This window comes from Rhipicephalus microplus, chromosome 10 (assembly GCF_043290135.1).
Source record: "Rhipicephalus microplus isolate Deutch F79 chromosome 10, USDA_Rmic, whole genome shotgun sequence".
Taxonomy (NCBI): Eukaryota; Metazoa; Arthropoda; class Arachnida; order Ixodida; family Ixodidae; genus Rhipicephalus; species Rhipicephalus microplus.
The window spans coordinates 18,738,695-18,755,994 of NC_134709.1; the positions used below are offsets into that span (position 1 = coordinate 18,738,695).

The 17,300-nt window shown below is 45.8% G+C and overlaps 1 protein-coding gene across 1 annotated transcript; it reads right to left on the minus strand.

Annotated features, from left to right (window-relative positions):
- Window positions 1-1,320: 1,320 nt before the first annotated feature.
- On the minus strand, window positions 1,321-8,854 carry beta4GalT7 (beta-1,4-galactosyltransferase 7). Its single transcript, XM_037431901.2, has 2 exons — window positions 8,315-8,854; window positions 1,321-7,542 (listed from the first exon to the last, which is right to left on the minus strand). Exons 1-2 carry the CDS (start codon window positions 8,585-8,587, stop codon window positions 6,946-6,948), a joined length of 870 nt encoding a protein of 289 aa, XP_037287798.1. The 5' UTR covers window positions 8,588-8,854; the 3' UTR covers window positions 1,321-6,945.
- Between the last annotated feature and the right edge of the window lie 8,446 nt (window positions 8,855-17,300).

Genomic DNA, 17,300 nt, shown 5'->3' on the forward strand with positions numbered 1-17,300 from the left:
GAATTTTTTTTCTCTCTGCCTACTTCCTGCTTCTTTTTTCTTTCTATGCTCTGCTTAACTCTTTCCCCTTTTCTCACTTTCAGTTCCCTTTCCCACCCCTCGCTACACAAGCAATACTTTGCTAGTGTGGTTGCAAATGTAAGTGGTGACCACGCTTGCCTTCAAACCGTGGGTGGTGGCGGTGCGAAACTTTACTATAAAAGAGGGCATATGGGCCCCCTAAAGGGCCCTGCAGACTAGGTGACATCATCAGTCTGAAACGTCATTGAATAATAACGCTGATTTTACCGCGCAACCGGGGCCTGTTGGGCGCCGAGATTGGAGCAACAAAGCAGCGCTGCCTCCAAATCCTCTTGCGTAGAGTTGGGGAGGAGAGAAATGGCTGTGTTCAGCTGGCAGGTCTATAGAAAAGACATCGGCTGTATCCCCTTCAAACCGTGGGTACAAGAGTTCAAATCTGTCTTCCTTAATAAATGTTTTCACAAAAACATTTTTTTTTCTCTTTTCGCACATGTTCTCTCATGCATCAGAGTTATTGCATGCCAAGCTGGGCAAATTTGTGCACGTGTTCTGGGAATTAAGCAAAAGAGAATGGAGAGAGCACATTTTGGTTCAAGATAATTTTTTATCTATGACAAACAGCAAACTTCGAGCATAACAGGCCTGCTGTAAGAACAGTTTTTGATCTCTCGACTACCTCATTTGCTACACAAACCGCCGTTTACAGCAGTGCATGGAAAAGCACCACTGAACTGACGCGAAACTGGATCTGCATGCACAGAGGTTTTCTTCCTTGCGTGTTGTTGTCGACTGGCCATTGCCACATTTGTCACCTCATTTCCAAGCCGATGGCTGCCATAAGTGGTGCATACTCAGATAATGGCCAGTGAGAAGACTCTTCCGCAGACGTTGACCCCTGTTGAAACCTTACTGGTCAAGTATTGATGCAACAAACTGTCATTGGTAATCGAGTATATTATGCAAATTGCTAAAATGTAAATATATCAATGTATAATTGATATATGGGTGTATGATGATATTGGATGTAACGTAGGTATTTTAGTCTCACTTGAGAATTCATTTTAACACTCATTACCTGAGGCATAATGCTTCCACGCCTTGACATCGTTCAATGCTTAGATGGCAGATGTGAGCCATGCATTCCCTGAATTAGTGCAGAATATATAACAAGGCCAGGAAGTTTCGAAGGCTTTTTGTCACACATGTTGAAACTAAAGAACATTACCCTTATGTTCTAACAAGAAAACAATGTTCCAGGAATGCCACTCAATGAACACTCATTCAGACACCAAACAGTGATACATGAACAACCGATAGGTATATTTTATGGCACACTTTGAACAAAAGGAGACTTCAAGTACCGATCGACTGCCAAACGCATGGGAAAAAAAAACGGAGCACTGCAATTTCAAAGAGAAGAAAAATAAGCGAAATATGCATCTGTTATTTATTTTCATCTGCTTTTCGGTCAGGCATAATGATCATTTTGTAATGAGCAGCATTTTCTCTTATAGGGCCCCTCACCAGTCAACACTTCAAATTTGGTTATTCGATCGTTAATCACTGGAAGTTGATAAGTTCCACTTGGGAAGCCATTCCAGGGAAATAATTTTTCAAAATGGTTTATTTGTCGACATGCTAGGAGAACCTCAACTCACCTTTTTCTCTACATTCCCAGAAGGCAAGCTGTGCTGCCTAAGCGAACTAGCGTTTGCGAGCCCCGCCTTGTTCCACCTGCAGCACGTGAAGGGACGTGTTATGTTTACGTTACAAGCCCCACGTTAATTTTTTTCATTCTTTCTATTTTTCTTTTGTGTCAGCTGCGTGGTGGCATTGCACGCTCAACGTACAATGATGACTGATGACACATTCCAAAGTCTGTGATGTTTCATCATTGGCTTTGGTGCGCGCTACTTATCATGGACTGATCCTGGTTGTTTCAACGGATGCCTACGATGTAGAGACGTGTGCGTTAGCTTTTGTGTTCTCAAAGCGCGACTCTCGCATGTGGCATTCTGTTAGAAAGCTTTGAGAATTTCGGCACTACAGGAACTTCGTATTTACAGATATTATCCCTATCGAGTGATCAAGTACCATGCTTGTTTGCTTGTAATGCAAAAACGTGGTGAGAGGCCCTAAGTAAAATGTAGAATAAAATGTAGAATACCTAATAAAGGACTCATCACTATGTCTTGTGTTGTTTGCAGTGTTGCCTGAGCACCTGCATGAGCACAAAGTTTCTTAACCAACATTCGCACAATCACGCTCTGCAAGACATCAAGTTACTAAGCAAAAAAAAGTATTGCGCATTATATTCTATTTGCATATAGTCCAGCTACTAATACAACCAAGCATCTTCGTGCAACTGAAACCAACTTCGTACTTCGATAGATCAATAACAGAGATCAGAGTGCCATTGATAAACTTTTCATTCTAAAACATATAAAGTATAACACCAGTATATGTATAACAGATACACAGAAAAACTGCAAGAATTGGTAAATATAAAAGACAAAAAATTTGTTCACGACTACATAACAAATTGAAAGTCAAAGTTCTAACCAACCCCGCTGCATCCATATTTTTGAACAAACTGTTGAAGTCAGACAATTTACCTCAACGCATAGCACCTATACAAGATGGCCACCCAGTGGTCAGTATATTTCCCTTCAGCTGTATTCCTCGTTCAATCAACACCAGCTCAACAAGCAAAACATTACGCTTGACCGAACCAAATAATTTTTTACTTTAAGTCTCCTTGTCAGCATAGAGCTGGTCATTACCATTATACATCGCCAGCGGGAATCTACTTGCAGTACTCTACTTGCATCACATAGGCACTTGCATATTATTGTGGGCGATGCACACACGAAGAAGCTAGCCAGTAGAACAGCATGCCTTTGTACTAACATAACCATACTAATGTAACCGGACAGCAACCTGGCAGCTAGTGAACAATTAAGGGTCAGATTAAAGGGTAGGGCTTGTAAGCTAGGCAGTCACAGCAGCTCGTGAATGTTTCGGTGGGCAAGGGAAGTGGCTGATAAGCACTTCCTCTTCCCACTTCGTCACTGAATTACCACACGTATCTTGCATGAATTATAGAAGCGACGTATCTGTGGCTTGTGCAGGATTTTTTGTATATCGTCACAAGTCATGCTTTAAGTACGAAAAATGCGTAGACTTCGGCAAAAAAAAAAAAAAAAAAAAAAAGAACGGAGAGGACGCAATGCCGCATTACGCAGAATTCGCCTGCCATAAGCGAGAGGGAGAGTACATACATCAATGCAGACGAAAAGAATTACAAGGCATTAAAAGTCCAGAACACACGATATCACCCCCTAAACAAACGTCACACACGTTCATCTTGCAGCAGGTTCAAATATTGCACACAGCCAGGGACATACACGAGCGTGCAAAAACACTGCACGCACATCTGCATAATTCACCGACAATCACTCAACGTCGCGAGCACTAGTGCGGGCCCGGCACTTCAACAAACCGCACACCACATCGCTTCTCACTTGGTCACCACATTCATTCCTCATATTGGCAAAGACTGGAAAGGACTTCCCGCGCACAAGTGTTGCCACCCTTTTCCTGTCCTCATTCCAAAGGCATGCCATCAAACACTTTGTATAAATCTAAAGATAAGTGAATGACGTGGAATATATATGAGCTTGTTCCTAAAATAATGCCCCCCTTAGCAGGTCTCTTCACAACATACTGAAACACAAATCATGCCCATTACAGGTGGGATTGAAAATCTCAATAGGAGATGGCAGTGTGTCATTTTTTTTCCCCATACTGTTGTAGCGCACACAGAAAAGTAGGTTCTCTATCGAGCAAAAAACAGAAAACTTCTTTTATCACGCTCAAGTCCAAGCAGATCTTAATGTGCTCCACACGATTATATGCCCATCCGGCATTAATTATGATGCACGGTCTGCAACTGCATCAAGTTCGCATGACATGATTCCAAGGCACTCAGTATTACATTACAGGAAAGCAAATTTTAAAAAAATGTATACTTTTGTTCGAGATTCAGTAAATAATTTGAGTCAGCACGTAATTAAATATCCAATTATTCTGCAATCAGTCAACTTAAAATTCCTGTATAGAAAGAATGAAATATTCAACACGAAATGCACGTGCAGTTTGTTTTTGGGGTTGTATTCGTTCCAAGCAAAAAATACTCCGCATGTTAGTCTTGGTATGTGGCATATCAAACGAACGTCACCAAGGTAGCCTCTCTTGCAAAGTGATATTCTGCAGCAATATGCAGCCCTAACAATGACTGCTAGTTGTCAACTCTGCAAGCCTGCACAAATGTGCACCCCAGGTTTGAAGCTATTCGAAGAAACACATGGCGCGTGATGCACCTCCAGACTTGACGTTCACAAGGGTACACACTGTTGCTCAAGACGATATGTATAAAATTACAAGCTCGCTGCCTGAACAAAAACAAGACTATTAACCTATATCAACAACTTTTAAAAGAAAGCGCCCCCAAAGCCCTTTTTCATGAGTTCTGTAAGATACGTGTAACTAAAAATTATTTTATTCAAAAAATTATCACTAATTAAAACTAAAAATGGTTCTTGATGCTAGCTAGCATCAATGGGTATAGAACAACACGTTTCATCGAGAGTTGAACAACTCAGTCTGCGACCTTCATACATGTACACGAGTTAAATGTCAGCCCGCTCCAAGTCTCTGAACTGCTGTTGACTTTATATGCAAGTGACAAAAGTTCATTTTCATTGTAATGGGCTCATATGTATGCACATTTGCTATCAGCATTGCCAGTTCTCCATTTGAGGTTCAGCAATAAAACCTCGTCCTATTATCGTGGGAGGAAAATGCGATGCATGCACCGAGTGAGCTTTAAAAAAAAAAAAGTTTATCATGAAAGAGTTTGAAAATCCATGAAAAAGTTTATAATTATATTTTGAGGAAGTTTAATAAGATGAAATATAATCCCATGCATAGCAACTGAAGCGCCTGTCCTATGAAGCTACTGACTGCCCTTCGAGTGCATTCCAAGGCTACAGCAGAATAGTTTTGAATAAGGTCATTCTGAATAATGGCAAACCTGATGGTTTTAAGCAGTGCCCAAAGGTTCGCTGTTAGTTAATGGGACAGTAAAGTGAGACAATGAACCAATTTGTATGAATATATACATTTTTAAAAACACTAGTCTATAATATCACCAGAATAGGTTTACTTACAGAAGATAAAATGAAGGTCAAAGTATCATACTGTAAAGGGGCACTGACACGAAAACTTTGGCCTCACGTTTTTTTGCTGCAATGTGTTGCTGGGACCTGTTAGCCATGACAAGGCAAATCATTTGCTGTAGCACGCAACAGACAATTAATTACAGGCTCTTTATTATCTATCAGTTTCAGTTTCAGTCTGAGAGAGCACCAAAAACGACAAGACGCAGGACGCAACCTAGCGTGAGCAGCTCTCGACCATGTCAGCACACAGAGCTGTGATGCATCTTCACATGGTCCACATCAAGAAGTCCTTTTGAATAGGAAACGAGAATGCAGTGTCACCAAACACGAAACTTCCAACATGTGCGCCATGGCCATGCACTGGCGACTAGCCGCTGAGAAGTACAGACTGCTAGAACAAACGTGGCAAAATGAAAATTGCGGCTATGACATCATCATAATTTGTTTTATTGACTGCAGCTTGGTGACTTGAGGGAAGTAAGGGGTCCTCATGGGGTATCTTTTGTTGGTGTATATCTTCCAAATTCAATGTTCAAGTACTAAAATACCTTCAAAGCTATATTCGCTGTCGATATTTTGCAGATGATATATGCATGTTCACGAGAATCGATCTTGCAGGCTATGTCGGCCAAGAAACTTCGTCGGTACTTCTCCCCTCCCTCTCCTAAAATTTTTTGCTGAAACCTTTGCACAAGATTACCAGCACAACGTGAGAGAGATCAATGTGTTTGTTTTGGCTACATTGAGTAAACGAAATTTTCTGAAGCTTGGTAAATTTAACCTATGGCCTGTTCAGAGGACAGTTTGGTGGTGAATATCTTCCAAATTCAATGTTCAAGCACTAAAATACTTTCCAAGCTATATTCACTGTCGATATTTTGCAGATGATATATGCATGTTCACGAGAATCGATCTTGCAGGCTATCTCGGCCAAGACATTTCGTAAGTACCTCCCCCCTAAAATTTTTTGCTGAAACCTTTGCACGAGAATACCAGCACAATGTGAGAGATCAATGCGTTTGTTTTGGCTACATTGAGTCAACAAAATTTTCTGAAGCTTGGTAAATTTAACCTATGGCCTCTTCGGAGGACAGTTTAGTTTGATTTTGTAAGCAATGTGAGCGCCCTAGCAGACGCTGTGAAAATGTATGACATTAGAACAATTTAGTACAGGAAATTCAAGGTGGCTCCGCCACCTGCAGTTTCCTTTCATGTGTTTTCTTGCTTACCAGGCATTTTCTCGCAGCAAGCGTTACGACTTTGGCATTGCAAAAGAGTACTTAGCAGATACAAGAAAAATTGTTTTTATCCTTCGTGTCCCTTTAACAATCATAGTGCCTTTGTGACACCAAAGGGTTCTTTCGGATAGACAATTATGGCACTTTAACATGCAGCCTGTCGACAACAGACAAATAACACCCTGAAAAACTATCTACATATGGCAGCTGTTTGGCAATTCATTACACGTAGTGCTGCAAACAATGTGAGCCCAAAGTGACAGGCGAAAAATTCAGCCAACAAAGTGCGCCACAGCGACGAACACTGTTACATCATCTCTTGTGTGGGAAATTACAAAACACACATGTGCTAAAAGCAAAAAAAAAAGAAAGAGGTGACTACAGCACCAGATGATGTAAGAAAACGAGGGCCAAGTCAACACTCAATAAACTGCACATGTCAGTCAAGTTACCGGTAATTCACACCACGGCGTGTCAGTACGATTGCAAAACAGTCTTACATCGAGCACATCCACGGGCGCCCCATCAATTTTCAGCTTGTGCCTAGCCTTAACCTGGTACCGTATGTCACGTAGGCCAGTTCGACGGTCCCTACGGCGATTCTCACGTCTCTGGTCAGCTGTCCGTGCCGTGTCCCTAGGCCGGCGTCTGCGGTCGTGCAGGTGACGGAACGTGTCTTTTTTGCCCGTTGTGATGCCAACAGGCCGCGTAACGTTGAGGCCAGCCTCGCGGATGCGCGCATAGAATTCGTCGTCTTCGAGTCCCCAACCCCAGTAGCGATTCGAGATGCCGTTCAGCTGGCGGAAGCGAGCAGTGCTCAACAGAAGGATGCCGCCAACAAAAGTTGGGTAGTGGTACCGCGGGTGCAGGCCTGGTGCAGCAAGGTGGTGAGGTCCACCATTGGGAGGGAATGCATAGCTCAGCTGAGGGTTAAGTGGCAGAAGGTCGACGTCGTGCATGGCAACATAGTCGCAGTCTGCCTCACTCTCCAAGAAGCCGGCATTGATGAGTGAACCACGGTTGAATCGCAACGTGTCAATCTGTGAAATAAGACAAGGCTATCTTATCACACAGCTGACAATAATTCCTGTATAACAACGGGAAACAGAGAAACGTATCCGTTTCTGTCAACACTTTGGTGACTATACGAGTAAACAGCAAAGGCAATTGACAGAAAACTGCAGTGCACTTGCTGTCCTTGCAACAATGACAGTGCAACTTTCAAAATGCTAGCGTTGAAAGCCCTTCGCCTCACACAAGACATTATAGGAATGAGTGAATGTAGTTGGCAAGTCTCGTAAAAATTGGTTATGAACAGTGCAGATAAAATTTGGCATGTGTTGCAATGCGTTGCTTGCCACAGGCTAGGAAAGTCTCCCTTCAACTTGCACGTCCAATGATTTCTATACTTCTTCTCACAGTAACCAGGAGAACACTACTGATATTCTGACGAAACTTACAATTGAGAGTTTCTATAGCACTTCTAACAACTTCAGGTTGCTACAAGGGAATGATATGCATCGGCATTCACCGCACGGTTCTCCTTTGCTGGCTGTTCAGTGCGCAAAATTTCTGACGGGAGCGCGCTCAAAGCTTGGACTAAGTGGCCGCAGAAACAAATGACGTCGCAGACACAGCTTCAAGCTCTGAAAAGCAGTGCAATTTTAAACTTTCAGTGCAATTTTAAAGTGCAATTTTAAGTGCAATTTTAAACTTTCGCACGGCGTAAGACCGCGAAATTTGGCGGCACAAGTAAACCATCGCGCGCGCTGACTTCCGTTCATAGAACTCAGTGGACTTCGGAGGATTTACCTGGTTCACCACGACCAGCCGGTGCCGAATCCTCTGCTTGCGCAGAAAGCGATGCAAGTGGGGTGCCAGCCGGAGTAGTTCGTCGAAGCGATCGCGAAACGGAATGATCACGGCCAGTCGGTGCCCTCCCGCGCTTCCGAGCTCATAGTCGTCTTCTTCGTCACTAACGCTGCACACCGTTGGTGAACGCAGCACCAGCGCAAACGGCACAAGCAGCGTGCACAGCAAGCCGCACAATAGCAGCGCCAGCGATACGCGCCGCCCGTGTACCATCGCGATGTCTCGCCGACCGACACAGCGCTGCAGCAGCGCGCCGGCTGCGGCCTGACGCCGTTGTCATGCAGAATGTCGCGCGTACGGGACGCTTGCGCCGTGCCGGTCGACACCAGGCAACGATCGCAGCATTGCGGTATTATTTCATTCGTCCCAGCTCCAGTGTCTCGGTCCGCTTGGACGCCATACCAACCATTGAAAATTCCTACAAACGAGAATTAGTTGGGGCTGTCCAGCCGCATGTTCTGTGGCTGGCCGCAGCACACAGCGATCTTTTTATGAATACCGCTATAAAAAATGTGGCGCTGCGTTGCCTAACGGTCTAAAGTTGCGGGTTTGGGTTGTTAAAGGCTGGTGCACACCAGCCTTTAAGTTAATATACTCACGTAATTACTGACGTAATTTGTATATTATATACTGACGTAATTGTATAATCTGTGACAACCATAGAGTTAATATACTGACGTAATTTGTATATTAACTCTATGGTTGTCACAGATTATATAATACACCGGGTGTGAACTAAAAACCGAAGTTTTTTACACTTCCTTGAATTCTAAAGGTTGATCTGATTTTTGGTGAGAGGTGCACTTCTAAACATTTTTTTTTTCCTGTCCGGGCGATGAACCTCGTCAATGACAATTTGAAGTTTGATAATCTTTGTAGTGCCACAAACACGTAGTCAATGGACAATGAACAGGGACAGAAAGAAAGTAAATTTTGACCAGTTGGTGAATCGGCAACAAGGCGCAAAATCGGCAACACTGGACTTTCCCGCCATTTTGTGCTTTTCACGGTTGCAAAATTGTCTGCTAGTCAACCTAATTTAAAAACGATGCTGCTAGTGCAAAGGAGAAGTTGGACAGCATGTCGATGACGGGCCTTTCTGACTGAGAAAATGGTGCCGTTTCTTTAGACGCCCAGCGCTGAATCGTAAACGGATTTCACTGTCTCACAAATCAACGAGAAGACAATGTCGAAGCTCTGCACTTTCTTAAGAACTTACTTCACGGCAAGAGTCACAATGCTGGCAACGCTTCGCAAATCCGGGCTGGGGTTCCGCGGTACCATGCGTTTCTGATGGGAAGTAGGCGTTCAAGTAAATTGTTTGTTGCGGAGGAGATGTAACTGTCGAACTTCCAGAGTAAGCTATAGCTCACGCTACAAGTGCATCTCCGCAGTGTTTACCAATCGATTAATAACGCGTGCATCAAAACCACATTGTTCCTGTGCAACTATAATGCGCAACGCCGTGCTGCCCATGCTGCTTAAATTTCCTTGGCTTGTTAATTTTTTGCCACACAGACATCTCGGTACCTGGAAGACAATGGGCTCTACCCGCACACCATGATTGGTTTTCGGGCCAACCTTTCGACGCAAGACGCTATGAAGCTGCTCAAGCACCAAGTCATCGACTGCAACACTCGAGACATGCGGGCCATTCTCGGCCTCGACTTAGAGAAAGTCTTCGACAACGTTACTCACTCTTTCGTGTTGCGGTCGATTGCTCACCTCGGCCTTGGAGTCAGATTCTACGAATATGTCAAATCGTTCTTGACCCGTAGGAGAGCCACCCTCAGTGTGGGAGACCTTGTCTCCGAGGAGATCGAGCTGGGATCGCGCGGCACGCCACAAGGGTCAGTGATATCGCCCACCCTGTTCAACCTTGTCATTGTCTGGTTGTCCAAGAGGCTCTCATGTATCGAAGGCATTAACCACACAATTTACGCGGACGATATTACCATTTGGTGCACAGGTGGCAGCGACAGCAAGTCGAGCGCTCCCTGCAGGGGGCCATAGACACCACGGAAGATTACCTTCATCCCACAGGCCTGAGGTGTTCCCCAAGCAAGTCCGAGCTCCTCCTCTACCAACCCACTAGGCGAGGGCCCAAGCCCAAAAACAGGCAGCTGATCTCGAAGAGTGATATCAAGCTCTACACCGGAGATGGCAGCGCAATACCCATAGTCGACTCCATTCGGGTCCTCGGCATGACCATCGAGTCCAATGGTTCCAACGGCAAGACTATACTCAAGCTCGCCGCCAAGACGGATAACGCGGTTTGGCTGGTTCGGCTGGTGGCCAACCGCTACGAAGACCTCAAGGAAGACAACCTAATCCACCTGGTCAATGCCTTTGTGCTCTGAAACTTTTCATATGTCGCGGCCATGCACAATTGGCAGCGTGCCGAGCGTGACAAGATCAACGTCTTGCTCAGAAAGATTACCAAGGGGGCCCTCGGTATCCCGATCAAGGCGCGCACCGAGCGCCTGCTCCAGCTCGGAGTACACAATACGTTGGAGGAGATTGCCGAAGCGCAGGAGCGGGCCCAGCTCGCGCGCCTTTCGAGCTCCCAGACCGGCAGACATATACTCCGAGAGCTCGGTCACTCTCCGGCTGAAGTGGACGAGAAGATGAGACAGGTGCCCCGTGAGATTCGTGACCTCATCACCGTGGCACCGATACCGAGGAATGTCCACCCCGAGCACAATCGTGCTAGGCGACGGGCCAGAGCTGCCACTCTTCTCAAGCAGATTCACACTGAGGAGCACGGCGTCAGCTTTGTCAACGCGGCAGCGTACCGTGGGAGCCGCGCCTTCTCCGCAGTCATCGTCGACACCAAACAGCAAATCACCAACTGCGCATCGGTTCACACTGACGATCCGACGATTGCCGAGCAAGTGGCAATCGCCCTCGCCATCCTGGAAGGTGAAAGGAAGGTCATCTATAGTGACTCTAGGTCAGCTATTCGCGCGCTTTCGAGCGCGGTGTAATCTCCAAGAAAGCCCTGCGCGTGCTCCAAAGTGTTAGCCGCGACAGTATCAAGCACCACGTACTGATTTGGTTTCCTGCACATGTTGGACAGGTCCAAGGCGCTCCCCCCAACCTCAACGAGTCTGCCCATGAGGCCGCGCGCGCACTAACCGACCGCGCGGGTTCCGGGCAACGATTCGGGGCCAACGGGGTTGCGGAAAACAGGGACGCGCCTGCCACCGTACAACGAAATAACAAAATATTTTTACCTCGCGCGGAGACTATATCCACTCCCTCATCCAAATCTTAATAGGCCACAGGCCCTTACGCTCAGACTATTGCAGACCAACACGTACCCTAACCTGAGATCCCTTCACGCTATTTATCCTGACGTGTTCTCCAATGACGCTTGCCCCGCATGTGGGGATGTACACAATGATGATGAAATAAACGTATTATTATTATTATTATTATCCACGCTGGCGCACATGCTCTGGGAGTGCAAGGCAATGTACACTAACTCCAACACCAGATCGGTCAGGTGGGAGGCGGCCCTACGCAGCTCCCTCCTGGCCGACCAACTTTGGGCCGTCCAGCAGGCCCGCGGAGCGGCCGATAGGCTTGGCCTAACGGTCCCGACGTGGGAGTAGCCCGCTGCGCGCTGACGCGCGCCTTGCAGGACCTCAATAAAGTTTCGCAACCAACCAACCAACATAGACATCTGCAATTGCGTGTTTCATAGCCTTGTATAAATAGGCAAGGCGCGGGCATGCATGTACGTGCGTGCTGCGTGCTTCAAAAGAAACAAAAATTGGCTCGCATGTTTCAACCGTGCGCATACAAATAAATGACCCAAGCACGTAATTCTCGTTTACAGCACACTGCAGTTGCTTATGATCGTTGTGTGCACATAATCTATCGCACTTATTTGGCATTGTCACTCTGATGTTTCTTAAACGTTAGACGTGTGTGCTTGGTCACGAATATTTCCCTCCCTGCTTTGGCACTCTACAGTGATGCGTTTCATTACCATGCGCATACCTTTACAGTTCTTTACAGATGTCTCTAACTCCTCTGTGTCCTACGCTGCTGTCGGCCCATCCTTTTCGGATGCTGTCCCTCTACATACAGATGCAAGTATCTTCATAGCGGAAGCTTATGCAATACTTGTGGCCGCTAAACACATCAAACAATTACAACTACAAGAACAGTAATTAATACGGACTCTCTCAGTGCGGTAACAGCTCTGCAAACTCTTAAAGAACAAAAAAAAACCTGTCCTCGTCTCACTTTATTTTATGCACACTATACACACTCAAACAACATGTTGTATAGTGTGCGGGGTGCCAGGGCACCGTGAGATATAAGGCAACGTGATGGCGGATTAGCTTGCTGCATCCATCCACGAAATCACTGCCACTACACCCATATCAATCCCGGCCCTTGACCTTAAACCGTCTCTTAAACGAAAGCTCAGGGACTACTGGCAGAGCAAGTGGGATACACTCACACAAAACAAACTACACGTTATTAAGCCACACCTTGGTCATTGGCCGCCAGTATCGAAATCACGTCGTACTGAGGTAACACTAACAAGGCTCAGGATAGAACACACATACACGAAACACTGGTACTTTTTGTCTGGTGGCGATCCACCATTGTGTGACAGATGTGGTGAAGCGCTAACAGTTCTTCCCATTTTAGTCCAGTGTGAACAATTATACACTCTAAAAAGACGACACTTTTCATTACCCTACCGACAACATATACCATTACACCCTGCAATGTTCGTCGGTAGGGAACCACTTTTCACTCATAAATCTGTGCTAGCTTTTTAAAGAGATGTCCGCTTTTGTCATGTATACCCAGGCATTGCGTAGCGCGACCTCTCAAGAGAGGTTGATGCTGCGGTGGCTACATTTAAAAGCACTTGCCTTTTGCGGCCCTTGGACACGAGGGCGCTGATGAGGCACTTGAGCTAGTGCCAAATATCTTCACACATGCTTTCATTATCAGAACCTTTCGCCGCCTATTTTTACTATACGTTTTACGTCACTGTTATACAGCCATCCAACAGATTCATTTTTCACTTCTCGTTTTATGACCTGGCGCTCTTTGGCCATGTAATGCCACAAAATCCCACACATCATCGTTTATTATTCTTATTTTTTTCTTATCTTTGTATGCATCCCTGATGTTGGGTTAGCCGGCTTTAACGTAGCTTAGCTTTCCTCTTTTTCCATATGTAATTAAAGAAAAGCAACGCCACAAGCTCTGACATCAAATCAATGGCTAGCCACGCAGCAATCGATAAGACATCAGTCATATTTGATGATGATGATGATGATGATGATGATGATATTCCCAGGATGATCGGCACCTCATATATGTGGTGGCTACCGTAGCCCCTACTCCCTCAGGGGTATAGGCCAAGAGTCGGGAGGACCATCTAGCCTGAAAATATTAATTGTTGCTAGAGGTTACAGTGTCAAATTAAAATTAGGGGTTACCTTGATATGCATCCCGATTTCAGCAAACCATGCTATTCAATGGAATTTGTTAGTACGCGTCCTCAATGACACATCCCCCAGAGTGGCACATACCCATTCTAAGGTGCCAAGAAAGCGTATTGTAACATTTCGATACATATTAAAAAAATAATAAAACGAAGGTAAAAATTACAAAAAAGAGAGAAAAAAAAGGAAAAAACAGCTATTACATTAACAACATTCTGAAATTTTCAGCAGACCAGACAGCCGAGTTTACCTGACCCGAGTTCCGACAGTTTTCTTCTTCGTCTTTTGATACATATATATGGTTGACATCTGGCGTCCAAGCTACCTGGTACGTGGCAGATGTTCCTGCGTACTTCGCGTAGTCGCCTCCTGGCAGCAACTCTATAGACTGTTCGTCGAAACGCCCTTTGCATCACAACCCACGTTGCACTATCCTTGTGAGTAACAGCTCTAGAAAGGTTCGTTTCTTTGTTGGGGCTTGGATATTTTCCTCGTTGAGGCACTGCACTGTGATCGGCTGACCTCGGGAATCAAGTGTCCGATGCTCACAGAGCTATCGCATTCATGGCGAAGCCTGACATCATGCAGTAGAACTGAACGTTGGGCTGCTTGGTAAAGCAGCATTTTAGGGTACAGCGCAAGAGCGACGAAGACGGCATATGTAGTTGGGGCACTGCACTGTGATCGGCTGACCTCGGGAATCAAGTGTTCGATGCTCATAGAGCTATCGCATTCATGGCGAAGCCTGAAATCATGCAGTAGAACTGAACGTTGGGCTGGTTGGTAAAGCAGCATTTTGGGGTACAGCGCAAGACCGACGAAGACAGCATATGTAGTACAAGGTACACAGACGCGCCTGTGTCCGTCGTGCAGTTTTTCGTCTTCGTCGGTTTCGCGCTGTAAGCCACAAATGCTGATATCATGTACTGATAGCGGAGGACTGCCTACTTGATGGAAATTTCTCAGATTAAAGTAATTTTTAGGTCTGCGAGGGGAAAAAAGGAATTTTTTTTATTTCGCGGGAAATTCGGCATGTTCAAACTCATTTAATTTTCAAAATAAATTTTGACATTTTCATGGCAAGCTTTTGCGCCTGAATAGGTACCATTACTCCCTTTAATTTTTTTTCTAATACTGCTTTGCATTGACCGCCACAGACGGGAGCACAAGGGGGTACGATGAGCGGGGGGGGGGGGGGTCGCTACCTTGGTGACCTCAGAAAGGGGGGGGGTGCAAAATCTGCTCAATGCATTCATTTAATAGGGAGGGGGACGCTTCAATTCGATTAACATCCCCCCCTTTCTTGATGGAGAACCTTACTCACGCCTATGTTGACCGCGATCCCACTAGTGTGTGGGTATTTTTTGTGTTGCGTTGTGAAGTGCACACGATTACACGTATATTTACAAAAGTCATTTCAACACTCGCACTTAACGTTTATCCATCGTTTCGATATTAGATGTTTTAGCTTGCACTGCCTATTTATCGCACCGAAGAAAAAATGTGGTAATACCTCCGCATCGGCTGGAAAGTTCGCTCGCATGAACTTCGCCTTACCTATCTCTGTCTGTCCGTCTGTTTGTCTGTCTGTCTGTATGTCCGTCTGTTTGTCTGTCTGTCTGTCCGTCTGTTTGTCTGTCTGTTTGTCTGTCTGTCCGTCTGTCTATGTCCGTCTGTTTGTTTGTCTGTCTATCTATCTACCTATCTAGCTGTCTGTCTGTTTGCCTGTCTGTCCGTCTGTTCGCCTGTCTGTCTGTATGTCCGTCTGTTTGTCTGTCCGTCTGTTCGCCTGTCTGTCTGTATGTCCGTCTGTTTGTCTGTCCGTCTGTATGTCTGTCTGTCTGTTTGTCTGTCCGTCTGTTTGCCTGTCTGTCTGTATGTCCGTCTGTTTGTCTGTCCGTCTGTCTGTCTGTCTGTCTGTCTGTCTGTCTGTCCGTCTGTTTGTCTGTCCGTCTGTTTGTCTTTCTGACTGTGTCTATCTGTATGTCTACCTGTCTGTCTGTCTATCTGTATGTCTGCCTGTCTGTCTGTCTGTCTGTCTGTCTGTCTGTCTGTCTGTCTCTGTCTGTCTGTCTGTCTGTCTGTCTGTCTGTCTGTCTCTCTCTCTCTGTCTGTCTGTCTGTCTGTCTCTCTCTCTCTCTCTCTGTCTGTCTGACTGTCTGTCTGTCGACGACAACGGACAGACAGACGGGGTGAACTACGTACACGGATGAGGGACTGAGCCACAGCGTATAGGAGCTTCGCCCCTAAAAGACGAATTTTAGCTGTATATGGGAGGGAAATTTTGTACTCACGGGTTGGCAACCCTGGGTAGGCGTGAACTTTTTTGTTTCATTTGCTTACTGCGCGCGAATTTAGTGATTGCCGAGGTGTAGAATACAGTGGTGTAGATGGAGGGGGTAAGGAAAAGTTGAGGGTGTTCACCCCCCCCCCCCCTTTTTTTCCCCCCCAGTCAAATTAGCACGAGAGCTGCCGCGTCTTTGTCTGCCTCTTCCTCGCAGGCACATTAAACGCGTGGCAGTGCTCTTAGCTCCCACCCAAAAGAACATCGCCTCGATGCTAAAACGAAGAGTTTGTAGTAAACATAGATAGTAAGCTATTGTCTCGAAACCAATGGCTGCCACAATGAGTGGTGCGGTTTTAACCGCACCACGTGCACAATCTCAGGCTGTGCTGCCGGCTTCGTGGTGGTTGGCTTCCGTGCGGAAGACGCAGCCATCAAACACACACACACGCGCGCGCGCGCGCGCTAAGGTTGGATGTTTTTTCCCCCTTCCTCCAAACACGATATATAATACTAGATACTTATATATGGTCCCACGTTTTTGTTTTTGTTTTGCAGAAATGGCTACGCTTCAGGTTGCGCATGATAACGGTGCCGTTATGTGATTGCGGTTTTCATGGTAAAAAGATGGCGCGACAATATCATTGTTGTGCTTCCCTGTATTTACCAGCAGTTAAGTCTTACAAACACGTAAGTGTTTTATGCCGGAGTTGACCATGGATCCGCTGACGCATTGCCATCACGGATACGACGTTTTAAATGTATAGAAGCAAATTCTAAAAAAAAAGACGGTGAAAGGTGTTAATGTAGCGTGCCGTAGAACCAGTGATCTATCTATACGCAGCGCATGGCGCTAACCACTGGGCCACGGAACGTGTACGTTGTCAGAAATGCCAACCAAGTAATTTAGATACGCCATATACGGTACGGTGGGTCTCGGAGCTCCACAACTTCAGCGCGTATTCGTCATCAATAGCCAAATGGCGCACTGTGCATCAATAGCCAATGGCGCATGGAGGGTACAGTCTCTCCTGAGAGCGCGCTTATCAGACTCGTGATCGGTGGGAGCGCGAAAGTCACTTCGCTCGCTGCCTCGTTCGTTTCGTTCACCTGTCTTCTTGTTTTAGTAGTAGTAGTAGTAGTAGTTAACAGCGTAATT